The 12,988-nt window shown below is 44.5% G+C and overlaps 1 protein-coding gene across 1 annotated transcript in view; it reads left to right on the top strand.

Annotated features, from left to right (window-relative positions):
• Positions 1-12,988, top strand: part of LOC109929826 (unconventional myosin-X-like) — a 420,890-nt gene that overhangs the window by 283,174 nt on the left and 124,728 nt on the right. The window contains exon 24 of the mRNA XM_048608752.1: positions 4,711-4,837. Coding sequence (XP_048464709.1) covers positions 4,711-4,837 — 127 coding nt within the window. The remainder of the gene's footprint in view (positions 1-4,710; positions 4,838-12,988) is intronic.

Raw genomic sequence — 12,988 nt, 5'->3', positions numbered from 1 at the left:
AAAGGAGAAGATAGGTGGAGAGGAGACAGACAGGTCAAAGAGGTGGGGGTGGAGCCAGTAAATGTGAGTGTAGGTGGGGAGTTAGGGAGGGGATAGGTCAGTCCAGGGAGGACAGACAGGTCAATGGGGCAGGATGAGGCTAGTAGGTAGGAGATGGGGGTGGGGCTTGAGGTGGGAGGAGGGGATAGGTGGGAGGAAGGACAGGTTAGGGAGGCGGGGTCAACCTGGGCTGGTTTTGGGATGCGGTTGGGGGAGGGGAAATTTTGAAGCCTGTGAAGTCCACATTGATACCATTGGGCTGCAGGGTTCCCAAGCGAAATATGAGGTGATGTTCCTGCAACCTTCGGGTGGCATAGTTGTGGCACCACAGGAGACCCAGGATGGACATGGCGTCTGCGGAATGGGAGGGGGAGTTGAAATGGTTCGCGACTGGGAGGTGCAGTTGTTTAGTGCGAACCGTGGGTAAGTATTCTGCAAAGGGGTCCCCAAGCCTCAGCTTGGTTTCCCCGATGTAGAGGAGGCCACAACGGTAACAGCGGATACCGGATACCACATTAGCAGATGTGCAGATGAACATCTGCTTGATGTGGAAAGTCTTCTTGGGGCCTGGGATGGGGGTGAGGGGGGAGGTGTAGGGGCAGGTGTAGCACTTCCTGCGGTTGCAGGGAAAAGTGCCGGGTGTGGTGGGGCTGGAGGGGAGTGTGGAGCGGACAAGGGAGTCACGGAGAGAGTTGGTCCCTCTGGAAAGCAGATAAGGGTGGGGAGGGAAAGATAGGGTTAGGGTCCTTGGTGGTGGGGTCAGATTGCAGATGGCGGAAGTGTCGGAGGATGATGCATTGGATCCGGAGGTTGGTGGGGTTGTAGCTGAGGTCGAGGGGGATTCTGTTTTGGTTGTTATTGCGGGGAGGGAGTGTGAGGGATGAGTTGCGGGAAATGCGGGAGACATGGTCGAGGGCATTCTCGACCACTGAGGGGGGGATGTTGTGGTACTTGAAAAACAAGGACATCTGAGATGTTAGGGAGTGGATTGCCTCATCCTGGGAGCAGATGCGGCGGAGGCAAAGGAACTGGGAATAGGGGATGGCATTTTGCAGGAAGGTGGGTGGGAGGAGGTGTATTCTAGGGAGATAGCTGGGAGTCGGTGGGCTTGAAATGGATATCGGTTTCCAGGTGGTTGCCAGAGATGGAAACAGAGAGGTCCAGGAAGGAAAGACAGGTATCAGAGATGGTCCAGGTGAACTTAAGGTTGGGGTGGAAGGTGTTGGTGAAGCGGATGAACTGTTCGAGCTCCTCATGGGAGCACGAGGTGGCGCTGATACAGTCATCGATGTAATGGAGGAAGAGGTGGGGTTTAGGTCCAGTGTAGCTACGGAAGAGGGATTGCTGCACGTGCCCTACAAAGAGGCAGGCAAAGCTTGGGCCCATGTGGGTACCCATGGCCACCCCCTTTGTCTGTAGGAAGTGGGAGGAATTGAAAGAGAAGTTGTTGAGGGTAAGGACAAGTTTGGCTGAGGGTGTCAGTGGGGGGGGACTGGTCGGGCCTGCAGAACAGGAAGAAGCGGAGGGCCTTTAGGCCATCTGCATGGGGAATGCAGGTGTGTAGGGACTGGACATCCATGGTAAAGATGAGGTGTTGGGGACCAGGGAATTGGAAGTTTTGGAGGAGGTGGAGGGTGTGAGTGGTGTCATGGACATTGATGGGGAGTTGCTGGACCAAGGGGGAGAAAATGGAGTCGAGATAAGTAGAGATTAGTTCGGTGGGGCAGGAGCAGGCGGAGACAATGGGTCGACCAGGGCAGTCAGGTTTGTGGATTTTGGGAAGGAGATAGAAGCAGGCGGTGTGGGGTTGGGGAATGATGAGGTTGGAGCTGTGGGTGGGAGATCACCTGAAGTGATGAGGTTGTGGATGATTTGGGAGATGATGTTTTGGTGGTCGGGAGTGGGGTCAAGATCAAGGGGGCGGTAGGAGGAGGTGTCAGAGAGGCTGGCGTTTGGCCTCGGCGATGTAGAGGTCAGTGCGCCATACTACAACTGCGCCTCCCTTGTCCGCGGGTTTTATGGTGAGGTTGGGATTGGAGCGGGGGGCTGCACGTTCTGTGGGGGAGAGGTTGGAGTGGGTGAGAGGGGTGGAGAGGTTGAGGCGATTGATGTCTCAACGGCAGTTGGAGATGAAGAGGTCGAGGGAGGGTAAGAGGCCTTGGGGTGGTGTCCAGGAGGAGGAGGAGGTGTGTTGGAGGCGGGAGAAGGGGTCAGTAGAGGGAGGGTTAAAGGAGTAAGCACGGAGGCGGAGGCGGCGGAAAAACTGTTCAATGTCCCAAGCGTGAGCGGTATTCGTTGATGTTAGGGTGGAGGGGGACAAAGGTGAGCCCTTTACTGAGCATAGTGGGATCTGGGTATTTTTGTGATTTAATCATAAGAAGTTAAGGTACAGCAAGTAATTAAAAAGGTACATAGAATTTTGCTCCTTATAACAAAGGGTTTGGATTTTAAAAGTGGGGAAAAGTTGTTGCAAGTGGATAGGATGTTGGAGAGGCTGCACCTTGAGTGCTGTGTTCAGTTTTGATCCTCCTATTTAAGAAAAGATATGCTTGCATTGGAGGTGGTTCATAGAGATTCATTAGGCTGATTCCTGAGCTGAACTTAGCAAGAACGGCCAAATGGGTAAGGAGAATAAGAATAAGTTTTCTTATTGAAATTGATTCTGAGAGGGTATGTTAGGGGAGATGTTGAGAAGATTTTTCTGTTAGGGGTGAATCTTGAACTTGGGGACAAACTTTTAAAACCATAGAAATATCCAGTAATAAAAGAGGCCCTTTGGCCCATTGAATCAGTACCACCAAAACTAAGGTTGTAAGGTTTCCTGCCTCCCAAATTATGCCTGCCTTTCAGGCAATGCATTCCAGACCCCTACCACCCTCTGGGTGAAAATGTTTTTCCTTAGCTCCCCTCTAAACCTCCTGCCTTTCATCTTAAAAGTGTGCCCCCTTGTTATTGATCATTTGACAAAGGGGAACAGATACTCCCTATTCACCCTGACCGTGCCCCTCATTATTTCAGGGTCACCCCTCAACTTTCTTTGCTCCAAGGAAAACAATCCCAGCTTACCTAGCCTCACTTCATAGCTAAAGCACGCCATCCAAGGCAACATCATGGTGAATCTCCTGTGAACTCCCCCTGGTGCAATCACAGCTTTCCTATAGTGCAGTGACCAAAACTGTTCAGCCGTAGCCTAACCAATATTCTATACAACTCCAGCATGACCTCCCTGCTCTTATAAGCTCAGCATCAACTGATATGGGCAACATAGTGATTAGCACTGCTGCTTCTCAGTGCCAGGGACCTGACTTCTATTCCACCCTGGGGCCACTGTCTGTGTGGAATTTGCATATTCTACTTGCGTCTGTGTAGACTTCCTCCAGATGCTCGTTTCCTCCCTCCAAAGTTGTGCAGGTTAGGTGGATTGGCATGCTAAATTGCCCATGGTGTCCAGGGATGTGCAGGCTAAGTGGATAAGCCATGGGAAATGCAGGGTTACTGGGATAGGGTAGGGGTGTGAATCTGGTTAGGATGCTCTTTAGAGGGTCAGTGTGGACTCAGTGGGCCAAATTGCCTGCGTCCACATTGAGGGATTCTCTGATAAAGACAAGCTTCCCAATGCCACCTTAAATCTCTTATTAAACTTTCAGGGATTTGTGGATAAGCACCCAAGATCCCTCTGTTACCCCGAGCCTTCTAGTGTCCTATCATTCATTGATTGCTCCCTTGTCTTGTTACGTCCTCCAAAGTGTTAAACTTCCAAACTCTCACTTATCAGGATTAAAATCCATCTGCCAATGATCTGCCCATCTGACCAATCTGTTTTTATCTTCCTGTAACCTAAGATTTCTTCCTCACTGACAATGTGAAAAAAAGTGAAATTATACACTTAAGCAGAATGAATAGAAAATTAGGTTACAGAATAGGAGGATGGTCTTATACAATTAAAATGGCAAAGAATTTCTTTGAGGGTAGTGAGCATCTGGAATTCTATACCCCAGAGAATTGTGAAGGCTACATCATGAAAGTATTTAAAGAAGAAGTCAATAGATTTTTGAACTATCAGGGAGTTGAGTGCAGTGAGGCCTTCTAGGTCCTCTATTAGTTTTATGGGATTAAGTTACTCTCTTCAGATGCCTAATAATTATTTGAGTGTTTATTTATACTTTTATTTTCTCTGTAGTTGAGTATAATGTTTTTTGTCACTTAGATTCTGCATTCAGCTCTGCTCAGATTTGGAATTAGAGACCATTTAGGGGTCAGCTTGGAAATATTTAAACACTTGATATGTACCCAAAATATATAATTAGTATTATCCTAATGAAGAAGGGTGATGGAAGATTGAATTGTATAAACATGTATTATACACATTGCTCTGGTAGATTTGTATTCATGACCTGTACCAGATCATCAGTGATTCGCTTTGAGCATAGCAGTTGTAGTGGTTCTTGGCTAATGTCAGTGTGACAGAGTCAGACTTCCATCACAGCTAATTGTAATGCCATACGAAGCCAGCCACAGTGAAGCATCCCTGTGCTGCACTGGCCTGGTTTGAAATGCATTTTCTATGTATTATCTTTAATTTTTTTTATTTGTATATGTTTGTTTCTTAATTTAAAAAAGAGCTCTTCTCATTATTATCTAACATTAAAAAGTTATCTTTCCTTACTGCAGTTTGAAGAGAGTGATGATGATGATTTGGATTCAAGATTTGACAACAATGAGGAGCTGGCCTACCGTCGAGATTCCATTTACAGTTGTGTCAGTCTGCCATATTTTCACAGTTTCCTGTTTATGAAAGGTAAGATGGAATTTGTCAGTAATGTAAGGTAAGTGAAAGTTATTACATCAGCCTAAAAAATATCTGAATTGAGTGTTTACATCATTCTCAAGGGACTAACAACTGAAGTAATGTTACTTGTTTTTAGCTAGGCTTAGTCAAGGATTCAAGCCCCACTTCGCCTTGAGTACACAAATCCTGATTTTTAGTGTTGAGCCAAGCATGTCTCCCTTGCCATTGAATCCCTTGTTGATCAAAACTCCATCTACCTTAAACTTAATCGCCTCAGTAGCCCAGCCTCCAATGCTCTTTGTGGATAAAAATGACAATGACCAACAAATGTCTGAAAGAAGGAATTCCTCCTCGCTTCCATCTTAAATGAAAGAGCCCTTATTTTTGAACTTTGTCTCCATGTTCCAGATCTGACCATGAGGAGAGAAATCTGCCAGCTTCTATTGTGTCAGATTCCTTCAGAATCAATAAAGCCACAAAACAGTAGAATTGTTATAGTATAAAAGAAGAGTATCTGCTCCATTATGTCTGTGCTTGTTCTCTGCAGGAATAATTTATCCAGTTGCCCTGCCTTCTCCCCGAGGCCTTGCATAATCTTCTTCTTTTAGATGACAATCCAAATCCCACTTGAATGCCTCAATTGAACCTGCCTCCATCACACTGTCAGAACATTCCAGATCCTAACCAGCTACTTTGTGAAAGAGGTTCGTCTTCAAGTGTGCCTTCTTGTTCTCAATCCTTCTGCCAGCAGAAACCATTCCTCCTTGGCAACACTCTACAGACCCGTCATAATTTTGAATATCTCTATAATCTGTTCTTCTCCATGGCTCATTTCCTCTGATTTATCTACATTACTGTAATTCCTCAATCCAGGGCCATTCTCATTAACATTTTCTTCCCTCTTTCTAATGCCTTTGCAACTTTTCTAATATGTGGTGCCAAGAACTGGATAAAAATCCAATTGAAGCTGTATATTCTATGTATATTTGATATAAATTCCTTACTTTTATTCCTACGCTTTATTACCCACACTCTCAATCTGACCTGCCATCTTCAATAATTGATGTATATAAATAGGCCTGTCTCCTTCTGCAACCTGTTTCGAATTCTAACCTTTGTTTTGTATTATTACTCCTACCTCTTCCTATTAAAATGAACACTTCACACCTTTCATTCTTCTCCACCTCAGTGATTTATAAGACCCATATTGCTCACATTTTTTTCGCACATTTAACAACCCCTTCATCCCACATATAAATCGAGGGAACCAGTTCACTGTGATTCCAAAGTACGTGTGTTCCTTAAGTAAAGGGATCAGAACTGTCCACACAACTCTAGGTGTGTTCAATGCTTTATGCAGTTGAAGTTCCCTCCCCCTTGCAATAAATGCCAGTGTTCCACTTACTTTACTAATTCCTTGTTGAACTTGCACATTAACTTTTAGTGATTTCAGTACATTGATATGCAACGCCCTCTGATTTGTACCATTCTGCCACATCTACATAAATAATAGTCTGCTTTTCTATTTTTCTGCTAAAGTGGATAACTTCATATTTTTCCACATTATACTCCATTGCCAAATTTTTGCTGACCTGCTTAGCCAATCTTTATTATAGAGTCTATATATTCCTCACATTTTGTTTTCCTGACCAACTGTATTGTCTGCAAATTTGACTATAATAGTATACCCTTTCATCCCAAGTCATTAACATAGATTGTAAATAGTTGAGGATATCATAAATCAACCAACTGAGCTTACCGACCTTTGTCACAATTTTGTTTAGGCCACCGATTGAATACTTTGTGCATTTCAGGTTGCCACGCTATTGGAAGGACATGATTGCACTGGAGAGGGTGCTGAGGAGATTGACCAGGATATTGCCTGGGGTGAAAAGTTTCAGTTTCAGACTGGATAAGACTGGGTTTGTTTTCTTTGGAGCAGTGGAAGCTGGGGGGTGATCTGATTTGAAGTATGCAGAGTTATGAGAGCCATAGACAGAGTAGATGGTGAGTATATTTCTCCATGGCAGATGTGTCTAAGACCAGAGAGTATATGGGTAAGGTGAGGTGCAAGCCATCTTTAGAGGAGATCTGAGAGAAATTATTTTCACCCAGCGGGTGAAATATGTGGTGCATGCTGTCTGAGTGGATGTTAAAGGCAAAGTACTCTTACAACAAGTAAGAACCATCTGAATAAGTACTTAAAATGGCAGGGCATAGTAGACAATGGATCAAGTGCAAGTAAATGGGATTAGTGTAGTTTGGTCTTTATTGGTTGGTATAGACAAGATGGGCCGAAGGACCTGTTTCTATGCTGTATGGCTCTGTAACGCTATGACCCCCTCACCACACATACTCTGAGCTGTTAACTTGTGCAGTTACCTTTTAGTGTGGCACCTTATTGAATGCCTTTTGGAAATATGATTACACTATATAGGTTGATACCTATTTAATCCACCTTAAATATTACATTCTTGGGGAACTTGACAATTATTTTCTACTTGTGACATCCCTTTACAAAGAATTATGAAATACCACCTTAAATATCCATTGCTTCCCAGTCTTACCTTTTCATCCTTTGTTCCGCATACTGTTCGAGTTACCATCATTTAAGTTTAAGACTCTAATTTCTAAGCCACATTTCTCACTTTCCACTAAAAGTAAAAGCTATCATGTTGTTTGCTCTTTCCTACCAAATCCTTTTAATATGAGGTCATTAATAATACAATAAAGAACTGTGGATGCTAGAGATCTACAACAAAAACAAATTGCTGGAGAAACTCAGCAAGTCTGCAGTGCCTGTGGAGAGGAAACAGAGTTGTGCTTTAAGTCCAGTGACCCTAATTCGAACTGATAGCTAGGAAAAGGTGGTTTTAATACTGATGAGGTGGCTAGATGGAGACAAACCCCAGAGAGAAGGGAAAAGAAGTTAGACCAGCAAAGAGATTGGTAGTAAGCTAGGGAAGAAGAGGCTAAATGGGTGCTAATGAGGGTTTCTTTATGAATAGGTGAAATGGATTGGCTGTGCTGAAAGCAACCTATGTCATGACAGAGATGGGGGTGTGGGGGTGGGAAATAGACATGGAAAGAGGTGTTCATGCTCTAAAATTATTAAACTCAATATGGAGTCCTGAAGCCTGAAAGTTCCCCAAGCAGAAAAGAAGGTGTTGTTCTTTCAGCTTGCATTCAGCTTAGCTGGAGCACTGCAGCAGGCATGAGACAAATGTTGGCATGGGAACTTGGTAGTGTGTTGAAGTGGCAGGCAGCTAGAAGCTTGTGATCATTTTTACAGACAGAACATAGGTGTTCCGTAAAGCAGTCATTCAGTCTACGTTTCATCTCCCCATTGTAGAGGAGACCGTACTATGAGCAGCAATTACTGGAAACTAGATTGAGTGAAGATAAGGTACTGCTTCACCTAGATAGGCCCTTGGTTAGTGAGGAGGGAGGAGGTAAACAGACAAGTGTTGCACCTTCTTCATTTGCACGGTAAGGTGTTGTGAGGCTATGTGTCGGAGGAGAAGACCAGGTTTCCTGGAGGGAACCCTTCCTGTGGAATTCTGACAAGGGGGAAGGTGAATTTGTCTCTTGCTGTGGCAACTTGCCGAAGATGGCTGAAATGGCAGCTTATGATCCTTTGGACGCGAAGGCTGGCGGAGAAGAAAGTGAGTACAAGAGTGAACCTGATTAGTGTTATGGGAGGGAAGAGAAGGGATGAAAGCACAAGTGTGAGAGGAGATCAGGCACGGCTAAGGGCCCTATCAAGCATCGTGGCAGGGAATCCTTCAATTTTTGAGGAAAGAGGGGGTCGATGTTCCTGAGTCCACGCCCCCCCCCCCCCCCTCCTCAAACTCCTGCGGCTCAGAAGGTGACATTATCAGGCTGATACACATCATATGCACGTTGAACCCCTCGCTCCATTTGCACTGCCTCAGGCTATCTCAGAGATGTTCTGCTGTCTCCTCCCCCCGCCAAACATCAGTTCCACTTCATTCTTTAGCTCATTCAGTGTTCTGACAAGAAACTTCTGTTTTCAGCCATTAAGGAATGCAAACTACAACAACACCGAAGAACCAATGCCCCTCTGGAACCTTTCCCCCTTCACCTTCCTCAGACTCCCTCCCTTTTCTAAACTCCACCCCTTGTCAGGTATCTATGCTTTCTGACTTCTGCTGTTGGATCTGAACATTCTGTACTCAGCAAAGGTTTTAGCCCTTTGCACCTCCACCTCAATGAATTTCAGGCATGACATGATGTTGAACTCTTCATCCCTCATCTTTGCTTCCACACTAATTTTTTTGCATATAAGAGTCATCTTCCCATTCCACAGACTGTTTCACCACCCTCCAACATACTCCTTCCACATGGTCCCCTCCCTTGGGCCTTTTACCTGCACTCGACCTGTTCATCGAGAAATGTTGACGTGACATTGAACCTGTCTCCCTCTGAACTGACTGCACTCTGCTGTCAGATCCAACCCTGTAATGGAGCCTGCTGACGAGAGTGGAGCTGTTGTCTGTCATACTGACCTATACAGGATGGGCAGCAGTTCTCAGACACCTACAATCCCTTCCAGACCACAACCACACCATCAAATATCAGACTATTGTGTCCACGACTGTCACTAACCATATCTCATTTGGGGAACCTGCAGCACCGCAACCACCACCCGCACCCCCCCACCCCACCCCCCGCAAGCCTCCTAGCTCGTCGTCCTCAACAGCCCACTTCTACCTTCTTCTGAAAATCCATAAATAGGGATGCCCAGGCAAACCCATTGTTTCTGCCAACTCAACTTAGTTCTTGCTATCTTGACTCATTTTTTTTTCTCCCCTTGTCCAGTCCCTTCCCACTTACATCCGTGATTCTACTGGTGATTTATGTAGGTTTCAAAATTTCCAGTTTGTGGGCGCCAGCCTCCTCTTTGCCATGCATGTGCAATCTGTCTTCATATCCAGCCCCCAATAGGATGGTCTTGGGGCTATTTGCTTCTTCCTGGAACAAAGGTTTGAACCATTTCCATCCTACCACCCTCCTCCTCCTGGCTGAGCTCATCCTCCCTTTGAACAACTTCTCTGATCTGAAGAAAGTGAAGGAAGGTAAAGGTGTTGTTGTTGGTACTGCATGAGTCCCAGTTATACCTATCTCTTTGTGAGGTAGATGGAATATTCCTTGTTCAAATCCTGTTCTGGTCCATCACCATAACTCTTTCTCCTGTATATCAATGATATCATTGATGTTGCTTCCCTCTCGGCTGGGCTTGAACAAATTTGTCAACTTTGCTTCCAATTTCCACCCTGTTCTCACCTTAACTTGATCCATTTCTGACTCCTCCCTTCCCTTCCACGACATCACTGTTTCCATTTCTGGAGATGGGCTGGTTGCCAATATCCATTACAAAGCCACTGGCTCCCACAGTTTGATTATACACCCTGCTTCCTATGAGGACTGCGTTACATTTTCCCAGTTTCTCCGTGTCTGTTGCATCTGTCCTGATGATACCATCTTCAGCAGGGTTCCTCAGCAATGTCCATCTTTTTTTATCAACCCATTGTTGATAGGGCCCTTAACCATTTCCAACCCATTTCCCCTTTATCTGCCCTCACCCTTCTCTCCGCTTCTTCGATTACAATAGGGACTCCGTGGTCCTCACTTTCAACCTCATCAGCCACCATATCCAAAGGACTATAAGCTTCTTTTTCTGCCACCCCCAACAGGATGCCACCAACAAACACATATTCCCATCCCTTCCCTTGTCAGCGTTCTGCAGGAATCCTTGATGGATTCTCCTTCACTCCCAACACCTTTCTACACCTTCATGGCACCTTTCTATGCAACCACAGAAGGTACAGCCCCCTCCCTCCTTATTATCCAAGGCACCAGACTGACCTTCCCGGTGAAGCAGCATTTTACCTGCACCTGACACAATTTAGTCTACTGTATTCGCTGCCCACAGTGGAACACCTACGTTATGTCTGTAAAAGTGACCCCAAACAAGCCAGTTGCTTGCCATGTCCAACACATCACCATGTCAACATTTCTGTCTTGGGCTTGCTGCCGTGCTCCAACAAGGCTCAACACAAGTTGGAAGAGCAACTCGTTATCCTAGACTTGGGGACCTTACAGCCATCGGGACTCAAAACCAAGTTTAATAATATAAGAGCATGAACACTCCTTCCATGTCTATTATCCACCTGCACACTTCAGGTCCTGTCATGAAATGGGTTGTTTTCACCACAGCCAACCCATTTTTCACCTCTTCATAAGAGAGACCCTCATTATCGCCCATGCAGTTGCTCTTCTTCACTGGCCTGCAATCAATTATTCCTTTGTCTGCCTGACACTTTTTAAATTCCCTCTCTCCACCTTACTGCTCACTCCTTTTACCCCACACATTGTCATCATAGCAGCTAGGAACAGGTGGCATTTATCAGTTTTGAAGGGTCATGGACTCGAATCCTTAATTCTCTTCGCTCTACACAGATGCCGCCAGACTTCAGTTTCTCCAGCAACTGTTTCTATTTTTTTCGTTATTTAATCATGTTTCCTGGTTATTTGTAGAACGTATTGTTCTAAGGAACTGTCCTGAATGCACTCTTTAAACTCATCCTCCAGGCTACCTTTACAAATATGATTTGACTGATATGAAGATTAATATCCTGCATGATTATTGCATATGCTGTTTTCCAAGACCTCATTATTTTTAGATTTATGCTCTGATGCTATTGTCAGGGGTCTATAAAATTCTACCAATGATTTTGTTTTTCCCTTCTATCTTTCTAATCTCTAATCAAGCTGATTCTATATCTTGATCCTCTGAATCAAGATTATTTCTCATGACTACTACTGATCTCATCCTTTATTAACTGAATTACTACATCTGCTTTTCCTTTCTTACTCTCCTTCTGAAATACTTGTACAATCACTTACTAGCCATGGTCATTTTGCAGCTGTCTCTCCGTAATGTCTATCTTATTCTAATTTGTTTCTATTTGTGGTATCAATTCATCTATCTTATGCATGTGGTGTGCATTCAGATAAGGCAGCTTTAAATTCTGAACAAAAAGAGAAGTTGCTTGAAAAGCTCAACAGGTCAGACAGCATCTGTGAAGAAAAATCAGAGATAACATTTCAGATCTGAGAAAGGGTCACCTGGCCCAAAACATTAACTCTGTTTTTTCTTCACAGATGCTGCCAGACCTCTTGAGCTTTACCAGCAACTTCTGTTTTGTGTTGATTTACAGCATCCACAATTCTTGGAGCTTTAAATGATGTCTTTTCACCTTTTTTTCCCCCTTTTCTGACCTGACTTGCTTGTGCACAGCATTGTTTGTACACTCACTTCATGTCACACTCTAGATATTATATTTGTACTGTTAGCATGCACAATTGCCTTGTCCTTGCACTTCAACCTTACAAATCTCCCCTCAGTTGAACACCATGCCTCACGTGCGAAACTGATTTGTTTTATTTTAAAACACTGTCTACAGTCCTACAGCCCTTGGTGAGATTGTACCTGAAGTATTGCGTGCAGTTTAACCTCCTTATCTAAGAAAGCAGAATGAGTGGGGAACTCATTGAAATGTAGATTATTTTTATAGGGTGAATGTAGATTGGATGTTGCCCCTGAATCATGCCAGGGAAACAACCTCAAGGATTAGGCCATGAAAGACTAAGATGGAAGAAAGGTCTTGACCAAGAGGGTGAGTGCATTACTTGAAAAGTCTGTGGAATTTCAGTCATTAGGCATATCCGAGATGGACATTAATAGCTTTCTGTGTGTGATTGACATCAAGGAATAAGGGGATAGTACAGGAAAGCATCATTGAGATAGATGATCAGCCATGATCTAATTTGTGAAGTGGACACAAGGGACTAAATTGCTTACTTCTCCTTCTAGGTAAACAATTCACCACAACTTTCTCTTTCCCCAGTTTTGGTGCCAGTGCCTCACGAGTCAAAACCCATTTATCTCCAATCAAAATTTGAGCCTGCATCCTCTCTAACCATTTTCACTGCAGAGCTTTAGGACTGATCCAGAGAGTGTTACCTTCATGGTTCTGCCTTTTCATTGAGTTCTGAGCTATTCATAATCCCTCAGTATAATCTCTCCTTGCTCTTGTGTATGTTACTGTATGCATCATGTACCATGACATCTGG

This window comes from Rhincodon typus, chromosome 2 (genome assembly GCF_021869965.1).
Source record: "Rhincodon typus isolate 14 chromosome 2, sRhiTyp1.1, whole genome shotgun sequence".
Taxonomy (NCBI): domain Eukaryota; kingdom Metazoa; phylum Chordata; class Chondrichthyes; order Orectolobiformes; family Rhincodontidae; genus Rhincodon; species Rhincodon typus.
Note: the sequence above shows the minus strand (reverse complement) of the source record. Positions and strands in the feature narration are given on the sequence as shown.